General features: G+C 39.6%; 1 protein-coding gene across 4 annotated transcripts in view; it reads right to left on the bottom strand.

Annotated features, from left to right (window-relative positions):
- The window catches only part of Ca-beta (Calcium channel protein beta subunit), a 614731-nt gene extending 593082 nt beyond the window's left edge, over window positions 1-21649 (bottom strand). For all 4 annotated transcript variants that reach the window (XM_071586272.1, XM_071586275.1, XM_071586273.1 and 1 more), the window contains exon 1: window positions 21601-21649. In XM_071586272.1, the coding sequence (XP_071442373.1) occupies window positions 21601-21648 (48 nt within the window). In that variant the 5' untranslated portion in view covers window position 21649. The remainder of the gene's footprint in view (window positions 1-21600) is intronic.
- Between the last annotated feature and the right edge of the window lie 507 nt (window positions 21650-22156).

Here is a 22156-nt window from a genome sequence, read left to right as displayed (position 1 = left end):
ACCGGGGATCGGGATTGGTGCGGTGGCTATCGTACTGGCTTCCCACCCAGAGGGCCCGGGTTCAAATCCCGGAATATTCAGTGTTGAATATTTTTCAGAGGTATCTCGATCCCTACTTGAGGTGCTTAGTGGAGGGCACTTTGAGTGAGTACGCCGTCCGTCTGGTGGGACGTTAAGCTGCGGACCCCTTGGCGCCTTTCGACAAGAGTAGGCTAATGCCGACACCGGGTTTCTCTCCACCCTTCATCCTTTCCTGTCCATCCCCTATGGCGCAAATGACCTCCGCTGTTGGTCGCCTCTCCTAAATACTACTACTACTACTATCAGTACCTGTATGTAATTAAAAAGGTGCGGGCAGCCCAATTATGGCGCAAATTTCATTTGTTAAGCCCAAATGCCGTAACCACTGAGTGAAAAAATTGCAATATCTATGTTTCCTTATTTATTTATGAAAGTGGCCCACGGGAGGAGACTTGTTTTTATTGCGTATTAAATAGTGCCAAAAGCACTAACTTTGAAAGCTAGCTAGAAAAGCTTTTGACTTGTTTTTATTATTGCAATAATACGTTACCACAAAAATTAAGTGAATGCCACTTGGTAAAGAACAATTTCAACAATTATAAATTAATATCCAACGCGCTGCTGTGTTTCCATACCGCTTAAATACGTGATGAGCAAACATAAAATCGTCACGGAACCAATTTTATCCGCACCATTTCTATGAATGGCGGTACTGAAAGACGTTGTTTGTGGGGAGTTAGAAATGTGGCTCCCGAAACCCTAGTCCTAATAAATGGCAACGATTCACTTCAGAGTCTTTAATCGATCGCAATAATTCAATAAACTCATCCACGATCTTTTCCTGATTATACCCGTCGCACAGAATTCTCCTCCTCAGACTTAGTTGGTGTCTTTCATGCAAATACATAATGAAGATAAGCTAATCGAAGGAAACGAAATTTACAAGCCATACTGCCAGATTTCAAATAACGAACAACTTGCATAGGTTTTAAGAGCTGTTCAATAAATTGAGCGAATCGATACCATATTGAGATAAGAAAGACCCTCTACCCGAGGCGGTGATGTCTTACCACCACAATTTGGATGAAGAATAACTTTCGGGGTTGCAAAATCAGGACCGCGAAAAAAGGTGATGTTGTGTCACCTGCGGCGAGTTATCACCGGTGATACGAGTACGATCCCAGGTAAACGTCTCATACTAGATCACAGGGAAGACTGTTTTTTATTAACAAGTATAAGAGTAATTACCAATAGTACTAGAAGAGTAGGTAAGTATTTGGTAAGATTATTACCAAATGAACTGACAAGTTATGAATGACTCATTCGCTGGAACTAAACTGAATATATTCCACACTAGACCAGCACCGCTTACGATACACTCTTGAAAAATAGCTACTGTTCATAAAATAGTAGTCATCTGTCGGCAGTGGCGCTTCGTCAAGTATGAATCAAATATGAAGAGCTCCTTTTAATGAATAAATTAATCCAAATGCTATATCGAAAACCAATTCGATGTGCTGTTAAACATTTGAAGGGAAATTACACGTAGGGTTACAATTAAAATGTTGGATTCGACTTACAAGAAGCGTGGGAGATTTTAAAATGTCTCACTGTTTGTATATAATTTTGGAGGCAGGCAAGCTTGGATGCAGACTAAAGCTTCGTATTAAAAACAACTATGCCAACGGTAATGAAAGTGAACAACATTATTAGAGGATATCCCTGGGGTCATCGAGTCTGGTATTGCGCCCATTCTTTTCGTAATCTCACGTGGGATGTGTCAACTCGCGAGCGGTTGGCAATATGACGCGAAATAGGGAGCTTATGCACACATCCGTTTTATTGCTGGAGCAGCAACGGGCAACAGCATCTGGTTACTGTGAAAGTGGAGAGAATAGGAGAGGAATGCGAATGGGAGTATGGAGGACAGGAAAGCAGTACTTAAATTCCCGAATAGCGAGAGCGACGCTCCGGGACGTCACATCAGCTCATCAACTACTCAAAAAAAACACAGGAGGGGTATACTATTCGCTATGCTCTGGGGTGAGTGTGTGTTTGTGTGTGTGTGTGTGTGGAAGGGGGGGTTCCAATGTGCGGCGAAGTGTGTGTAGCCATTCAACGAGCAAGGGAGGGCCGCTAGTGTGAGTTGAGTCAGCCACTTCCTCTTTTAATTCCTCGATAAAGTCCCGTATTTCACATCCTGAGCCGTCAATGGAGACGCTCTATAACAAAGCATCCCACACGCGTTCCATCGTCCTCCGAGCTCTCGAAGAAATCTTCGGTCCTTTTGAGGAAATAAATGCTTTTAATTGCCCGGAAAATCTTAAATATGAATTTCCTCCCAAAGGAAATTATCACTTATCTCTGATTAAAATAATTTTTATGGTCTTGATGAAGTATTTTTTTCTTGCATTTCCATTATCTAGCGGTTACTGTTTTGTGATCAACCCCCACCATACTTAAGTACCATACATGAGCGTTTTCAAATGCTTCCCCTCAAGTACCTACCTCTTGATGAAAAAATAGCCTAGTCTAGTGGAATAGATGACTATGAAAAAGAAACATGTAACTTATTTTGATATTTTTATAAATATAATTTTGCGTTCATTCGTAGTAATTTCAAAAGAAGTATAATTCACGAGAGATGAGTTGGTCCAATGAAAATTATTAACTCAGGAAATGCACTAAGGAAATCCGCTGAGTCTCTTCAAAAACATCATGTTTTCACAAATAATTAGAATTTGTACGTTCATTCTTTTCGATATTCTTTTATGATACTTTCTGGCGAACCCCCGGGGTGCTGCAACGAAATATTTTGGAACCACTGACGTGGGATGGTACGTTTAACCTGAATGCGTTAAAAATTTACTATCCAACGCTTTCCTCTCTCTTTAAAGCAATAAAGAATACGAAGTAACTTTCCCGCAGATTCATCTGTGGTTTATGGTACGATATTTTTAACAATAAAAACTACTATGGATTCGAGATTTAAAAAGAAACATCTTCAGAATGACTGCGAGGTTATTACTCACTGTGCTTCCAATTATTAAAAAATTGGACGAATGCCGGGCTTCCATTACGTATTATCGTACACGCTAATTATGATAAGTAAGTGAATGACTCTTATGATGTGGGAAGTGGGTTTAATTCCAAATGAAATTGATTGATTCCGATACTCTATTAAATATTTTAGAATTACAATGAATAAGAAACCTAAATAAAAACAATGTGGATTGAACATAAAATGCATGCCTATCAATTTTTGAAAAAACACTAATGCACATAATTAGTAATAACACTTGTCTCCGTTGTTCATCTTGATCATCGCACTTAGGTTTATAATTTCAATTTGAAGGTTTTAATGAGTATCTCTAGATATTAAAGGAAGGTGCCTACACATCAGCTGTGCAAACCTCATTGCCCATACATTAGGCAACAACAACAAACCGTTAATCGCATTAGCAACTTGTGAACATTTAACTTGACTAAATTGAAATCATATTATTTTGTTTGTGAGAAGAGTGGTGCAAGTTATATGTAAAGAAAATCATTATCTACTGAACTCTAGCTACCTGATATAATATTATATAGTCAAATTTTTCGGAACCAAATTGTAAGGTGTGAACATATCATACTTAGGCATAAGTCTCTCATTATCGTTTTATAAACTAGGTATGCGAGAGTCTAGGTGAAAGATAAAATTCGAAATTCTCGAATTCGCCTCATATGAATATTTTAAACATTTATGCGAAGGGTCAGTGATTCATTTTCTCTAAATCGATAAGATTCCGAGTGAAAACTGCTTTTATGATCACGATTACACGCACCTCGCACCTGTACACTGACTCCATGAGGCGGTGAACTACACAAAAGTATGGAAATTCACCTTGGATAAAACAACCATTTGATCGGTACAGCCTTGACTGTGGTACGGACTGGGATCTCACGATTGTCAATCAGGGATGTGAGGACATTATGCCACCAAGCCATCCCAATTCCAGGGGAATTTCTGATGTGTTTTGTGAAAACAAGGCATTCCCGTTTGCACTCCACATTTTAGCACAGTAAGCGAATCAATTTAAGTAAGCCCCAATCTCAGGATAAACAAACTTGGTCGCATCGAGTGAAACGACTTATTAAATAATAAATTCTAGGGAAATACCAATATAAATTATATTTGAGTCTGATTTGAACTTTTCGTAGTGCATTTTAGCCTCAGAAAGCTAAGATGATTTCAAAATTCAATGTTACAATTTCCGAAGTGTCCATATGAGCGAGCACAAGTGACGCTGAACGCCCTGGACCCACTGTTGAGATCACCATTAAAGATGAAATCCACAAAATGGTGAAGGATGACAGAAGAGTAAAGGTGCATGAGATTGCTAATAATTTAGGCATCTCGAGTGAATGGGTATGAAGTATTTCATCACATCGACATTTCCCGGTGATTGCGGGAGAAAATGCTAATTTTTCTGGTGCTGGAAAAATCGGATTATGTGGACGGAATCAATAAAGTTGTGCAGCGTCGGAAGAAATGTGTAAAGCCTAAAAGAAGATTGTGTTGAAAAATACTCCCACTCATGCGCTTCAAGCTTAGGAAAATTTGATCAAGGCCATTACCATTGGCATGATATGCATGATGTTTTGCTCTCCGAAAGAGAAACCTTTTCCAAGAATGAAAGCGTGCTCAGTTAAAAATATTCATGTAATGCACTTGAGTCAATGCACTTCCGTGAGTGCAGTATTTAACTGTTGACACAGGTTTCTCCTTTGGCTCGGATACGCATGCTATGGATTTCTGACCCTTTGCGACAAGTTAAAGTAAAATCTCCGAAATTTCATTTCTTTATAGTAAATGTTGAGCCATTTTTTTAAATAAATGGTTATTATAATTATGAAACATTTATATATTTCTCATCGGCGAGAAATATATTTTTTTAAACGTGAACATTCAGAGCCACGCTTTAAAAAAAGATAACCAGTCCAAAATATACCGAAGGGTCAAAAAAATAATCATTATAAGCAACATTCCACCGTCTTAGGATAGGCTTTCGATATAACCTGGGACTACACAATATTGTATTTGTAAGCCCTAACTTACCGTTTAAGGTAGGTTTTGGATTGAGACAGACGGAACACAGCTAAATTTCTTAGCCTCGCCTAACAAGACAAAAAATGACGCCCCGTGCTACAATTAACTGTTCAATTCCGCATCCATTCTATCCCCCTTTATTTCATCCATATCCTCTTCCGATCCCTACGCCCCTTACCTTTCGCCCTACCCTCTATCGGAGCCTTCAACATTCCATCCCTTATTGAAACGCTCTGCATCCACTTTTCTTGCCTTCTCTGGATTTCTCTCAACAATCCTCTCCCTTGCTCCACCATGCAGTGCACTTGCCCTTTTGTTTTCTTTTTTGTCTATTTCACCCTATCCATCCTCCTCCAATGCAATGACAATAAAGTCAGTTTTATCCAACTTTTTACTCTTCCTGATTCCTAGCATGTCCCAACGACACTCTTACCCTAAATTTCCAACCATAATTTCAATATTCGAGTATCTTTTATATGATACATCATAGGTGAAAAGAATGGAATATAGTGTCACGCAAAAACAGTTTATCTCTTATGAGAACTTAAAATGCTTCGCTCCCCTAGTTTAGAGTTAATGTGCCTACCAAAGAGACAGTAATAATGAAGAAATGGTGCAATACCATGGCATTTCTCTTTCTTACTATGGTAAAGAATCAACGATGACGTTATTAAAAAAAACAGAGTGTTGAGTATCACAATACCACACGTAAACCCATGGTCATACCAACATGGCTAATGGCAGGAAAAGGCCATCATGCGTCTACAAAAAGTCGCTTTATTCTCTAGCTTATTTTATGTCCAAAAGTAAGTGCAAATAACTATCAACATCGTTTAATTCGGTAAGTCTTGCAGTGAACCATCGTCCTCTCTGATTTTGTCCAATAATTTTGACTGTGTAGTTTGAGAGAGGGAGCGTTTTCTCCCGGTCATTCAGCCGTAAAGAACGTCGAAAACCACGCCGTGCACGATTCTGCGTGACATATCGTCCACCAATTTACTCTCACTGGCCAAGGCATGAAAATGCATCCGTGCGTATGATCCCCATTCCTCCTTCGTGAAACAAATGAGCAGAGAAATGCACGATACGAGCCTATGGCGTGATGCACCGGTGAAACTACGTAGGCGTGATTGGAGAATCGTCCATCAAACGCCTAGAGATGCTACTGCTTTCGATGCCTGTTACCTCCGACGCGACGGTGAGTACTCCGAAAGCCGCAGCATTAGAGCGACTCCACCTCTCCAGCATTCCGAGAGGGAAGGGGCAGAGAATTAATGCCACAAAACGAGCGGATGGGGTAAGGGGTGGGGTGGAGGGAATAGGGAGGAAAGAAGCTCATCGTCGGATTCGGATCGAGTCGTGTCATCCATACCCAAAATCCTTTAGCCCCCTCCTCCCCACTTCTTTTTTTAAGACCCCTAAAGCCTTCCTCTCGTAAAACGAGAGCCCCCCGTTCGACCCCGTCCCCTAAACAACTTCCCCACCCCTACTATTTTCCTCCCCCCCGTGAGTGAGGAGTTCGACACCTCCCTCACCATCCCTCTCTCCTTACTCTCCCATTACCTCAGTCCCTCTGTCCTTTTCCGGTTTCTCCACCTCCTCCCAATTTCTTTCTCCATCTTCCTCCATCGCTGCTTTCACATTCTCACTTTTTCCTTCCACTCTCTTAATCTCCTTTTCTCTCTCGTCCTCTCCTCTCCCCCTCTCTCACTCACCATCTCCTACCCTCTTTATTTATTTCTTTCTCTCCTTTCTGACTTCCATCCTCTTCTTCTTCTACCTCTCTTCCTCCCTATCTCTTCACTCTCTCCTTCTCTCTTTATCTCCTTTCCTTTCTGGTTTTCTTTCGTCCTCCTCCTTCTGCCCCCTACTTTCCTTCCTCTTTTTTCGTCTCCCTACCTTCTTCTCTTCTTTTTCTTCTCTTCATTTTCTTCCTTCTTTTTTACTCTCTATCTTCTTGTCTGTATCTTCTCTCTCTCTTATTATCACTCCTCTGTCTCCCCGCCACTCCCTCTGTATTTCCTCCTCTCCCTACTCTCCTCCCTCTCACCTTTTTCCTTTTTTGTGCCTTTCTTTCGGTAGAAAGTGATAGGGCATGGAGGATCGGGATGAGTGGGGAGTGGGCATTCGGAAGGGTGGGTTATAGGTGGGATTTCCTCGAGTGTCTTTGCTTGTCAAAATGAGAGCGAGGAATCGAAGGGCTTTTGTTTTCCTTCCTCGGGGCGAATCCATCTCCCCTTCCCCCCTCTCGTGATTCTCCTGGAGGGAAGACGGAGGGAGAGCAGGAGGAGGGATGGGCGAGATGAAGGGGTAGGGAGAACGCGAAGGAGTCGTGGTGGTGGTTTGTGTGCGAGGAAGGGGAGAGAGAGAGGGGGTTAGGGCGGGGAAGTGACGTTGAGACCCGAGAATGGAGGGATGGAGCGCGAGGGGAGGTGGCGGAGGGTGTTTATCGGGGGGTGGGAGGAGGGAGCAGGAGGAGTGCTGGCGCCTCTCCCTACTCCACCCCATACACTCCTCCCCCTTAACTCTCCCTGTTCCGCCCCCCTCCCCCAAGTATTGATTCGGACAGAAGAAGAGGGACAGCCAAACATTCGCCCCTCCGACTCTCCCCCCCCACGGTCCTCCCGCAGGCCCCTCCACTTCCTTCACCCTCCCACCCCGATGCCCCTCCCCCTGGCTCGAAGGCGGGTCCTTCGGATACGGAGGTTCGCGACGAGCTCGCATCCGCGCCCGGCCGCACCCTGCCTCCTCGCCCCCACCCCCGCCCACAGGCCTAACCCCCGCGGTGAAATCCCTGCCCTTCGCGGCGAGGCAGCCTCCCCTCCACCTTACCACCCTCCCAGCTCTCCCCTTCTCCCATTGAACCCCACCACCGCCCCAACCCGCTCTTACTCTCATTTCCAACGGTCACCTCCTGCCCCTGCACCTCGAGGAGGTAGCGCATCCAGGATTTATGTTATGGGAGCCTTAGCTGATGCTTTCGGATTTACGGAGATCTTGGGAGGACGATTCTCGGTGGGGGATTTCGTGGGACTGGGATTTGGGGAAACTATTCAAATTAGTTCTCTTCTCATGGCGAATTTTCGTGCTCATTAACTTGAGACCATGCGCGTGACTGCGTGCACTGTGGCATTTCTCTCAGTATTATCGCTCCAAACTTCGTCACTCGTAGGCCTGCGGAGTCAGGTTTTATCTTTTCGGCTTGGCTTATCGTGCACGATAGGTAAGAACGTTTATTTTCGCCACATAGTGAGGCAATAAATGACGGAATCTTTTTCACATTAAACCCGCCGTTTTGAATGGGGATGTTTAAAATAGGTATCTTAAATTAATAGGTGAATCATGGGCTCGGGCGTAGTGAAGCTCACTTACAATCATTGTTCAATCGCGGTAAAGAATATTTTGAACGCATTCAAAGAATTTTATTGCAAAGTCATCCCGCGTATTTCCTGTGACTAATCTGATAATGCGGAATGACTTAAGCCGAAGGAATATCTTACACGCGAATGCTACAGCTTTGAATGGCGGCGAAATTTTCTGAACTAAATGCGAGATATATTTTAGATAATAATTTGCTTACTGAGAGCACCTTGGGAAAATACATCCATATTTGAAATAATTTAATGCCCATAAACAATATTCGATTTTCGACTGGATTAATAGTAATGTTCCCATTTTCAGAAAGTCAACGCGATGGAGTTTCTTCATTGACTCAGGGTGGACTCTCAATCACGGCCTGCAGAAGTTTTTCCCCTTCTAAGGTTCTTACAAGAGTACCTGTCTATTTTTCATGAGTAAGCGATGAAAAAAAATGAAAGCTTCGCTATGAGAACGCTGTTGTCGTGCATGTTCCGAAAACCACTCGTCAAAAAGGACGCTTTATTTTATCCATCAATATTTATTCACGATATTCTCCATTACGAGTATAAGGTCCCTAAAGGCTATTATCTACTACGTAACATGGGCCCTTCCTCGCCCAATCACTATGATCTGTTTGATAGGCACTTTACCAACCAGGCTCTACCAACATTCTAGACACCCCTTGAACTCATCTAACGAAATTAAATTTATTATTTGGTATTCTACCGTTTCAGATAGGTTTTGGATGGACAGATACTGGACAATAATAGCAAGGGTGTAGTTCATTGCTTATCTTAACAAAAAATAAAACCCAATAGGCCACACTAAAATAAGCTATTCTTCAATTTCGCATGTATTCTTTCTCCCTTCAGTCCGTTCAGTATGCCTGTCCTATTTCTTCTCCTTCCTCGCTTGCCTCATCTCTATGTATCACGGTCATCAACATCCCATCGCCAATCCAAACGCTCTGCATCCATCTTTCCAGCCTCCTTTGGATTTATTCCAAAAATTCATTCTCCTCCCCAACTTAACACATTTAAATTTGTTTTCCTTACTTTCCATTTTACCTGGGATTTATAATTGTCCTAAAATAAATTTGTGAGGAGGAGCTGTAAAAAGTAAGTGGGTCAATGAGTTAAAATCACATAGACCAACCAACCTAAGGTAAATATCTCCTTTTCTATCTGTTGACACAAGAATTCCTCCTGCGGGAAACTATTTGTACACATAGTTTTGGAATAATTAAATTTTCCTGATTTCCATCATCCTACTTCCTTCTCCATGTTTCTGAATGTAATTTATCTTGAAAGAAGGGAGACTGCATATTTTATTCACCTGAGCAAGCCATATCCTAGCCCTTGAATCCCTTTTTCTGTATTTTAGCGTGTACTTTGGAAAAAATTCAATCGAAATTATACTGAACCCTACATTTTCACCATCTTCAACTTTGAATTGTGGAAACCAGGGTAGAGAGCTAAGGTTTTTGAGTCAAGTGAGTTTTGTTCAGAGTATCTTCGGAACGTCTTCACAAACATCGCTCTCTGATATCGTATGATGTTAACAGAGCGTCGCCCTACACGTTCTCCGGTGCATGTTGATTCAGGATTGAAGGCGTCGTCGTATTTTTCCCACGTGCCGGTCTGCTAAGCAACGTATTTCACGTGCAGAGATTGGTAGAATGGTGAAAGTGAGGTTGAATGAAGATCCCCAGGCGCCTTGACGACCAAGGTCACCTTCAAAATCTCCCTGTGAAGTGAATGTCAATACCTAATTCAAAGAAACATCATCCGAATCTGAACAATGATTCGAAACTGTGATCTTTGAATTAAACGATGTGGCAGGGAACACTTGACCCTCAATCTTTCGGGGTGCGCAGGCAACTTGAAGGTAATTTCGTACCTCCTCACCATCTTATTTACCAAGAGAACTAGATGTATTACTTTCAAGATTCGATTAATTCGCTGTAAACTAATCGCGCCATATCGACCAAGTTTGGCGATGTTCCAGTAGGATCCGCAGCGCGTGGCCCAGCTCCCGACAGCATCACCATGTGAACCGTGTTTTGGAGGACGACGGGAATTATCCAAAATTGAAGCTTCATTGTACACACATAATTAGTTTCGCCACATTGACCGCGTTGCCCTGATGATCAGCGTTCTCTCCGTGATGAGCAGTCGAATGACCTTAATATCTCCGATGTTGTTTTGGCGACTGCCAATGTGATCGATTGCGAGATCACCGCACTCCGATACAATTTTCAACCGAACCCTCAAGCACAGATAACAGAAACGAGGCTATTCTACAATTAAAATTTATTGACGACCATAATTTTACCACTGTTTGGCACAATCACATAGGCGTTGATACCACCAAACGACGTAACCAAGGCTCTCAATAAATATTCGAGTTCAAATACCCGTGAGATTGAAATATTGACTTAATCAATGTGAAGCAAAAATCTTTGGATGCGAAATGCGAATGTAGGCACCGCAAGAGTATTCGTATTACCACAGCGTATCAATATAACGAATGTTACATTAGTTTTATCATAGCCTGAGAAATAGCAATGCGTTAAAAATTTCGTTCACCATTGGAAGATTTAATAATTACGTCTACTGAAGCAAAAAATGTTTAGATTATCGTTTCCTACGGTTTTCTAGCGCGAAGAGAGCAGAAATTTCCCCGATAATATCCGGGTGAAACACCAACACAGCCTTTCTCGTTCTCCGGGATTGCTAGGAAAATACATTGCTTAGTAGCTACATTAAATAGAGTATTATTAAGTGAATCCCCTTCATAGTGTATATCTATTATTGTTACTACTGAATGTTAGGGATAGTGTAAGAGGTAGTCACTAAGCGTCCAGTGTCGCAAGTACAGCCACCTATTTTTTGTCGTGTTGCTTTGTTTTGCGCTGAACTCCACGGACATTCCAGTTTTCAGTCCACCTGTGGTATATATAGATACTGTAATGTTTAGTCAGTGACGTACGAATGTAAAAATATGAATAAGGTCTTTACAATAGGCAGTGCCACTTAAGATGTAGCGGCTTAAACTCAGCCCTGCATGTGAGGCATTTCTTGCAGAGAACAGTGAGCGTTTCTTTTATACACTTTGTATATTTATAGCACCTTTTCTTCAACTATTTGCTTTGTCTTTGAAACCCCAGAAAAAACACAGCCACCGCACGTATACAACTCCTAGTAGTTTTTCAATTACCCCTATGTTCTCATGGCATGCTCCATGAATAATAAGTTGCTATTCTAAAATAGAATTAAAATGAAACGGGCCATTTAAAACGGGCCTTTGAGCCCTTTTTAAGTAGTATGTGAAAAATAGGAACACCCCACATCCCTAGTTTATTTAACACCTCCCGCTTTTCTAAACCTTTCTAAGGTATGTATTAGTTACATATGTATTCCCCCGGCCTTTATTTCAAATTATCCTTGGCTCTGGCAAAGTAGTGCATATATTTACCGATAATCATTAATTTCTTCAATAAAGTTACTCAATCAAATATTTGTTTGACATAAGAACTTTATCGATCAAATTGTTAATCTAAGTATATTTACTCGTATATGACCACCTCGGTTACTTTAACATGTTTGTTTACCCTTAAGTCGTCTTCGCATTCATTTTCCCTCGGTCAATAAAAACAAATTCATGGTAATAAAAACATTTGTTTTGATAGAAATGTCTATCATCCATACTGCTGCTTGTGTATGATATTTTAGTCTTAAATCCGTGCAGTCATTCGAGCATTGAACAGTCGCATTTAAGAAACGGTGAGATCACGACTTCGTAATTCCCCTTGACAACATATTTTTTCAATCGAGCAGCATCTCCTATTCCGCCGTGACAAATTGTCACACCGTTTCCTTCCAGCTCACTCAATCATCTTCATTTAATAGAAAAATTCCTATTGCAGTTTGACGTAAACATTCCCCCACCGCAAGTTTCAACTTTATAATTGGCCAATAAGATCCTTATAAAAAACATAGCCTAAGGACAGGCGGACATTTTTGCAAAACACACATCGTTTCGACCTGCTGGTGGGCATCGGATAGAAAGCAAAAGTCTTTGTCACGCATTGGTAAATAGCGGGCGATATCCTGATAAGTAAAAATAAAATAATGTATACCGTACCGATCTCTAAGTTCTTGGTTTCACCTCACCTTATGCCAGTAACCCCGTCTCTCTTTCCTGTTTCTCCCCTTCTTCCTCCCTCGGAGGCCACGTCTCAATCCTCTCGATCTTGGCGGACAAATAAATATACTTACACGTAAGTGCTATATAACCCTTAAAATAAAACCGGTGCCCCCATCACCTTATACCCGATCTCTCTCTATCTTACTTTCCTTGGCTCACCTGTAGCCCTCCAGTCTCCTTTCTCCCTATCCCCCATTCTGGATTAAGGGATTACGTGGGATGAAAAGGCCATCCAAGTTGAAAAGTGAGCTCGACTCACCTTAATAATGGCCTTTTAGGTGGAGAAGAGGGTGTTAATAACGGACTCACTCCCGAATGCAACGAGGTCGCTCTCTCCCTCCACTTCGGTCAAATTTCATTGGGCCCGGATTACGAAAGTTAGTTGCGTTGGGGGTTTTATGCCCGCGGCCATGTTTCATAGCACATATCGCACAATGGCGGTTGTGGGTGTGCATTTGTTGTAATGTCGTCCTGTTTTGGAATAAATTTTGTGCACTGCTTAGGAAGAATAAAAAGAATAATGCAGCCTAAACTTTGAGAGTGTTCACGTAATACACAAAATGGATCAAAGCTTTGAAACTCCTGCATCCCAAGTGACAGATGGATGAGTCCAATGCGAAAATTTCATCGTGAAAAGATTATGTAGCAAAATCATAATCTCTAGCTCGCGTGAAAATTTCCCAAATAATTGAATTCCTAAATAAAGTATGATTTTCTCTAAGTTGATTAGTAACGGTTCAAAACTAAAACTACTCCGTTTACATTATTCCTGTGCCTAGTAATATTTTCATAATTATTTCCAATAAAAGTGCGCAAAAAATTATTTTCTTCATTTTTTGCATGGCGGATTATTTTAAAAGTCTAATGTTGACTTCCATGAATTAAAATACTTATACCCAAAAAGTTACTCGATGCAAGTCCTTACTTTTACGTAATTTCCACAATTTTAATATAATGATTTTCAGTTAATAAAATTCTATTGCCATATTTTACTTTTTTGGACCCAAATCTCTGGTATGATATTTTTTCCTTATCCAGCAAACAGTTTCTTCTATTTATTCGCATTATTATCAAATGAATGTTTCATTTGATTTAATATCCGACTGAAATTCATTATTTATGGCTTCAAATGATATTTTTTTAAAGGAGAGCCAAAATTAGGAAAGATTAAATGTATTCACTGCTGATTTGGAAAGAAAGTACCTAATGTTAAACTGCATTATCATTATCACTTCTAAACTTGTTTTAAAACGAACCATTTGTTTCGAACATACAAGAAATAAATTTGAAAGTGCTTTAGGGATATTTCAAAATTATCGTTATGAGTATGTCCAAGTAAATAGTACATATTGAAACTTTTCTCCTTAATACGTGCTCATCACATAGGCTTCATAAGAAAGCAGTAGTTGAATATTGGCTAAAATGAACTTAAAATAATATTGAAATTCTCCAGTTTAAGTGGAGTAATTTGTTGGTAAGGCATTTGTTGGTGTAACTAGGGTTTAATACTTATTTACATGAAGTGAGAAAGAATAAATTCATCCAGGAAAACCTATCTTATCGATAGCTAATAATTATCCTTCAACAATAGTTTTTTTTATTTGAGTAGCGCGTACAACCTCAATAAACCTAGTTGTTACTATTTTTTAAAAAGTTTATCACAAAGTTATAATGATAAAATATACATAATATATTTATATTAATCCATAAATGGATAATTATTTTAAGAGTCCTAGTAATGGATACTGCACTGTAAAATCAGAAAATTCATTTCAATCAGGCGAGATATTCCCTATCAGTAGCAAGAAATTGAAATAAATAGTGATAAGTTATTCATGATGGTAATTGTTGGAATAAATTTTTACATTTAAATAAATAAGTTTCCATTTGATTTTTTTATTTGAACTGAATAGCATTTTATTCGCTACCAACGATTATAGCTGTTGTCTAAATCAGCGTAAATTATATTTATTTTGATTGAACTCGCTCAAAACTTCCTAATGAAATAATTCCCATGAGAAATACTTGTTTCATGCTTATTGAGAGTGTAAATAATATTTTCAATTACAAAATGCCGTTATTGACCTAAAACTGTTAAGTTTTACTTTTTAAATACGTCTTTATCGTTCATTGGATCTTATACGATTCATCACCACTGTCGATATAGTAGTTTCTTACAAAATGATATTTGATTACACCCTAATCATATGTTCTCTTGCACTAAAAAAGGCGGTGGAAATAGAAAATTAATTGTTTTTTCTTTATTTTCAGTGAAGGACACATTATCCGACTTCCTAAAGCGGTGTGTGCAGTGTGAAATAGCCCCTATTCACATCGGAGGAATTCAACAAAGAGTGCTGCTACCCTCCAATACTAACTGCCCAGGTAAAAAAAATAATTTTAAATATTCCGACTGAGCAGAATGTTCGTAAATAGTAGTAATGCAAACTCATAAAAAAAAACAAGAAAAATGTTAATGCATTTGTGTAATGAGCTCAGCTAAATTCCGTTACTATACCAACTCAAAAGAGGGTTTATTCATATGACCATGAATGTATTTATGTAAACGTATATGAGAAGATATTCATATAATCCGAGGAATGAAATGGATCACGTAATTAATTCCCTTTCAGAGTTGTGAATTAATTCGTGGGATGAAGTGAAAGTACCATCCAATAGAATATGATATTATCTTAAACTGGTGTATCATGGAGTTTATGTAATTCACCGGTAGAAAATGCAGCGCCAGGTTTCTGTGTTATCATTGTGGGTGCCGGAGAGGGAAGAAAGGAATCATCAAAGAGTTTCTCCTGCAACTTATGCAACATCCACGCGTTAAAGCACCCGCCTTCTCTGAAATCCGAGAGGAATCGTCGTCTCCGTCCACCAAAGACCGCAGCTCGACAGTGCTCGAGTATTAGCAATTTTATGCGTGTTCTCGTTTTATTCAAAATTCACTGTATTTATTCTCCCCGGACTACAACCTTGACGTGGTGGAAGGGCTTGTGCGTTCCGATGACCCCTAGAGCTGTGCTGGCGGGAGTAATAGTAATTGCTCCTGGTAGGGTCACCCATGCCAGATAGGTCGAAGGTTAGGAGCCAGACGAAAGGTAGTCCACGCAGCGCCTGTTCCTCAGTGAGGCGGCTGCAATGGCGTCTGACCCCAGTGGGGCGGCCAGTAAGTGATGGTGTCACGTTAAAAACACTATTGAGGAAGGCAACGGGAAACCACCTCAATTATCATTCGCAAGATTTAAATGATGACAAAGGTTAGGAGCTGTGTCCATCCAAAAACCTACCTTAACCGGTAGATTACCTAATAATAATAATAAATTAATGCATGTATTGTCCTCAAGTTTCTTAGATAATCGAGTTGAAAAAGTATAAATCGAATTATGCACGGCAAAACTAATATTGTTAAAAGTCACTGCAAACAATCTTCAAGTGATGTAAGTATTAATGTTTTAAATAGTCTCCAAGACTCATTTAATGTTTCAGACATGTATGAAGGGTTTTTTAGTCTCGCTTGTTAATATCCAGGCCTATTTACCTCGTGGTGAAAAAATGATGGATTATCATTATTTTCTCATCCGGTGCCTTTAAAAATGAGGTTCCTTCCTCCAAAGCATCTAAAATGGTGTTCTCATTTCCACATGGATGTTAACTTTGAATTCTTCGTCATCCATCCCAGGTCTTGCCATGCGAAATCGGCGATGATGATCAAGACAACTAATCTCAAATGACTGCCATGACAAACATCTTTGCAGGAGAAAAATGTGGAATATCCAAAACCATTATATGTCGTCATTTAGTCGTTAAAAATAATACATAATCTTATTTAACCACCTTATGCGAAAGATATAGTCCGTTTTATTTTTCTCTTCTCTCACTACCAAAAGTCGAACTTCGACGAAATCCTACACAAAACATTCCTTTATTGATTACCTCCCAGTACTCCAATTACTGTGACTCAAGATATTAATTGCATTTTTTTGTTTTGGGAGACCGTATGAATTTCACTTTACCATTTATGGAAGACTTATTCTTAGGATGCAAACGAGCATTTAATTTAGAAGCGTAAATCAATTCGTGGCTCCTAATGTTTTGCGGTACATAACGTTTATTTTTTCTCACATTTAGCGATTTCGATTTCGATTTTCGATTTTAAATGTTTTTATTTACCATTAAGGGATACAACATCAAGAAATACAATACAGATATGATAGCACATGGCAAATACCCGTTATAGGCCGGAGCCTCTTCGGGCAGGAGAAAAGACGAAAGTTTAAGTAATGTAGATGCGGTTGCATGTTGGCTTATTCAAAAAACATGGAATGATTGCTGTTTCTATTTCTATTTCTATTTCTCTCCGGGGTGGCATTTGGCCCATTTCACATTTAGCGAAGGGTTTTCACCTATATTTACTGCCAAGGGATGTGGTTTATTTCCTCTGCAAAGTAATGCAAATAAGTTTGATGTTCTATAAATTCACCTCAGACTACGATTCATACAAATAATTTCAAAGATGCTTTGCCTCAGGCCTCTGCTGGAAGCAGCTTTCTTACCTACTGCGGGCAGTTTCCGGCGTACTGTGTAGGCTGAGTCACCATTATAAGATGTGGGAGGTAAGAACATGGCTCCAGATTTAGACATCGCTCGCACAACATATTTTTTTAGTTCCGCAATATGGAGTCACTTCCAGGCATCGCGTTGGATGTAAAAGCATTCCGATGCAAATTAACCCTCAACAGCTCTTAATTCCAGGCAATATATCATTCAATACCATGCATAAAATTGTGTTACATTTGCTACTTCTGGTACTAAATGGCGTTTATTAATACCACATTTAATCATTAGAAGGATGAAAAATGTTGCTTTTTCGATTTCTGATCATCTGTAGTTTACTTCCTCTACTAGATTGCGTACAGTAATTAGTGGTTTCTTATTCAAATGTATAATAATCCGGAGAAATCTTCTGCAGGGTATTGCAATATGTTTCATATTTTCATTATCCTGAGCTAATGAAAAACCTCTTGGAGTGTTTCTGTCATATTTTCATCTTTTGAGCACGAAACATGACAATAATTTAGAATACATTTCAAAACCAATGAATGGAAAATGCAAGGATTCCGAAATTGCTAGGCTGCCTATGCCTCAGCTGTTTTCCATCATAAATCGGTTTACACCATCATTTCAGACTCACATTTAAGTCACAATGAATAGTATACTAATAATACTCCACATGAATATCGGCATCTCCTTGATATTATTCGGTGAATCAATCTGTTTACCGTCGGCACAAGTACTTCGCTATTTCGAGGTCCGAATTGATATGATAAATACTTCCTATCTTGCACCACTCACATAAAATATATTCATTTTTCTAGACGAAGAAAAGTAAAGAATACAGTTTCAGTAAAGGATTCAGCCATGCAACTACTAAATCCCGTTGGCAATTACTTCCAAAGAAAAAGTTTCTTTTAAGCATACATTATCTTTATAAAGTTTCCTAGATTTTTTTCGTATAACAACTTCAAGGGATTAAAGATGTCCCCTTGCACAAAAGGTAGAATATTTTTAGACTTTTGGCTTAAGTTGCTAAATACCTGTAATTATGAATTTGAGGGTATGAGGCTCTACTAATTGAAAATTCATCATCACTGAATTAATAAACTTGTTATTTGTTTACGCAAAAAAACTTTATAATACTACCGGTTTCGACAAATTGATGAAATCATTAGGTATCGTAAACGGTAGTATTAAGTAAGTTTTTTGTGTGAGAAGATACTATGTTTATTTATTCAGTAATGTGAAATTATATTGTTCTTATATATCTATTATAGGATAACACTAAGAATCTTTTCAATAGAAGAGTAGTGTACTATATTCTCACATTTTCCTAAGCACTGATTTGGGTCGAAGGCTTCGGGAGCATTAGTTTGAATGCAAAGGTAACATAGATGTGCATTAAACTTCTTCAAAGTGCCAGGTCTCCAGGAAGTGCGAATAAATTATTAAGTGATATCAGAGAGGGATTACCATGCGCCATGCTGTGAACGAGTAATGAGTTTCACAAAAAGGTGCAAAACTGTATGTATCCCAAATGAAGAAGGGTATTTTGAGAGAAAGGTATTAGCTGTCATAAGGATCAGTCAATCCTCGAGCGCATTTCTCAAAGAAAATGAACATTGCAAACAAGACAAAATTGCCATTTGATTGGATAGAGTATTTCATGTCTTTCACAAGATGCCTCTCAAGCCAATTTCAAACGATGACAAAGAGTGAACTTTTCTCTAAAAAATGGAATTACTTTTCATGTCTGGAAGTTTGTCTTACCTTTTCCTTCCATTATTATTGTATTTCTTGATTTTTCAGCACAGCTACTATGATATAGGAAATAAATTTTATGCATTTAATTTATTCCTAGTCCTTTCAAGGCTATGTCAACGTGACCTCAAGTAATGTATTGTTATCTGATTGACCAGGAAGGTCAACATTTTCCTTTGAACTCCCAGAGTTCTGCCAATTTTTACAAATTAAATCGCAAAAACTAAGCTAAATATTACCAACGAGCATCACTATTTTAACAGTTACACTTTTCATTCATCCTGCATGAAAAAATTGTAAAGGACTGTATCAAGGAGAGTGAGAAATAAATAAATGACTCCTGGATTTTCACTCAGATATTTACGGTAAAAGTGGTCAGTTTCAAGGTTTCTCGTTTTTGCTTTACAGATATCATCATGACCTACAGGCAAAATTACAAGTTCTCTTTTCGTCGCGTTTTGAAAAATTTAATTATAATATTAATTAGCTTTAATCACTTACTTATATAATTGCACCGAATAATTTCAATTTTTCCTCATTGAATCTACAATTACAAAGCATATTATAATTTATCCTTATTATATTATCAATAAAAAAGCCAAACCAATTTGTGTAGAGTAAAACAGGTGAAGGGCAGTCATGCATTATGAAAAACATGGGCATTCCACTGAGAAAGAAGTATCAATTAAAATAAGCTTCATAAATTTATGAAATGCACCGATCAGTTTACTTCAGTCCTTAAATATTCAAAGATAAAGTCAAAGGGCGCTTTTGAAATAATCATTTTAAATTTTTATATTTTTGTGTTTGTCTAAGAACTATGGACTGAACTTTTTGCATAAAGCATATGGTGATATAGGCTAGTTTTTATTGCGATATCTTTAAACAATTCTTCCCTCGATATCAGTACAGATTAACACAGTTAACGATACGGTTTCTCATGGTAAAAGAAAATTGTTCCCACATAATAATATAATTCAGGTAACTCCAATTGAAAATGCTGGCTCAATATTATTTTATCAATGCTGTTTTGAGGTATGGTAATTATTCCTAATGAGGATTATTAAAAGTACTTCACTCTCTCATTTGACCATTGAAATAATCTGCGTCTGTATTATCGATTTCGAATGTGGTCGAGTCATGCGGAGCATTTGACATCTTATGCCTTATCTGTAACTATTACATGTTGGATAATATATGGGATTTTGCACTTATAAACCTTACTTGAGGTCATTACTTGAAGGATTCTCAGTCGATGAACCACCTATATGTTTCCACATATCTTGCCCCTCCCGCTTACGCGTATGGCTGCCTAGTACAGGAAAGTGCCCACTTTCAGGGAATAACTAGCGTGGTGGCATAATATGATTATTAAATAGACAACGTTTTGATTGGCACAAGGAGTGATAAATCGAAAAATAAAATAAACCTTAATAGTAAAAGGATTTGGATCGGGTTTGGGGAAACCAAGGAATAGGATGGTATAATGAAATAGTGGCAAATATTGAGGCGATCTAGATGAGGGTGGGGTTGAACACAACAGGTGCCCTTGGAGAAGGGTGGTGTCGGTGAGGGGTGGTGGGGGCGAAGTGGTGGGGAAGAGGTTGGGAATCCGACGAGAGGGAAAGGGGAGTGTGATTCGGGCTGTTTCTAGGACTGCACTTGTGAATTTATTAGGAAAAGTTTTTGGCCATAATACTTCTGAGATTTAGTGGCTATGGGTCACTCTCAATGGAAGGAGTAATATAGGAAAAAAGAGGGAAACAGGATTTAACATTCCAGGCATCGTATATTGAGTGTACAAAGAATACAGCATAGCATTCATAATGTCTTCACAATTTCCATGCTATATAAAATAATTAAAAATTCCAAATATTGAGCAACCGCCATCAATAGATTGTATAACATGGTTAAGAGATCTTCCTTTAATACTTTTCGTCTTCTCCTTCAACAATCCTTCAAAAAATAATCGATGAAAAGTGTTCCACGCCTCTCCTCCTCTCGAAGCAAGCACAAACATTCACCTATGACAGCACAAAATTTCGAATTTTCAACGACATTTGAATCTCTTGGCGTTGTGCACTTGCTTGACAAGCTCCCTCTTATCCACAGCGATGGAAATCACAGACCAATTCACGTGAAAAAATTTTGATCACGGGCAAGCTAATCACTTAAACACGACCTTACCACGGCCCAGGGTCGAATAACTCTTTCCCTTGAAACCCAAAAAATAAAGAAGTGCTCCGACAGCAACCATGGCTCCATAACCTTTAAGCTTCCATTAATTTCAATCGGACACCAATCGGAACAGCGACGTATATCAAATAGCTCAATAGAAAGAGGGCGGAATTGAAAAACAAAATGGTGAAATAAATGCGAAGGAGAGAGAGAGATAAGAAGAAGAAAAATAAAAGTAATTTAAAAATAAATGAACAAGGAAGCGATTCAAATGACTTGACACATGTGCTCACATGCTCACATGCAAATAAGTGAGTGCGGGGGAGAGTGTATATAGATAGATAGATAGATATATGGAATACATATGAAGAATGCAATTTTTTTTCATCATTCTTTTGTTTTGTATCGTTTACCTGGCTGCCAGAAATGGCCGGATCGTCCGGGCAGCCTCGCCGCGACATTCTCTTCCCCCGCCTCTCTTCTCCCCTCCGCCCCCCGCCCCCTACCCGCACCCTCGCGATATTCCAACATCACTCATCTCGTCCTCGCTCCAACACCCCACCTCCCCTCCACACCCACCTCTCGCTCTCCTATCTTTCCTCCCGCAACCCCCTCCTCGTCACCACCAAACCCACCCGGCACCCCCCGCCCTTCACCTCCCCCTTCTCCCACCGCCTGCCACCACTTGCTTGCTTCTGGAGCCGGGCGAGAGGCCTTGCCGATGGACGACAATCTCCAGGTTGTGTGGAGGCGGCCGGAATCGCGGATTTCTCTCTCTCTCTCTCTCTCTTTATAAATCTCTCTCTCTCTCTCTTTCAAATATTGGTCACGACGGGGCGAAAAACAAATGAGCACCACTCTCTCGCACCACTGCACCAGAGACGGGGAGAGAGGGGGGAAAACGGACGGCGGGGCCCTCGGAATCGAGGCACGTCTCGGGAGGTCCAAATACCCCCAGCAAAGACCGAA

Source organism: Hetaerina americana, unplaced genomic scaffold, assembly GCF_022747635.1.
Source record: "Hetaerina americana unplaced genomic scaffold, ioHetAmer1.1.p SCAF_1, whole genome shotgun sequence".
NCBI lineage: Eukaryota > Metazoa > Arthropoda > Insecta > Odonata > Calopterygidae > Hetaerina > Hetaerina americana.
Note: the sequence above shows the minus strand (reverse complement) of the source record. Positions and strands in the feature narration are given on the sequence as shown.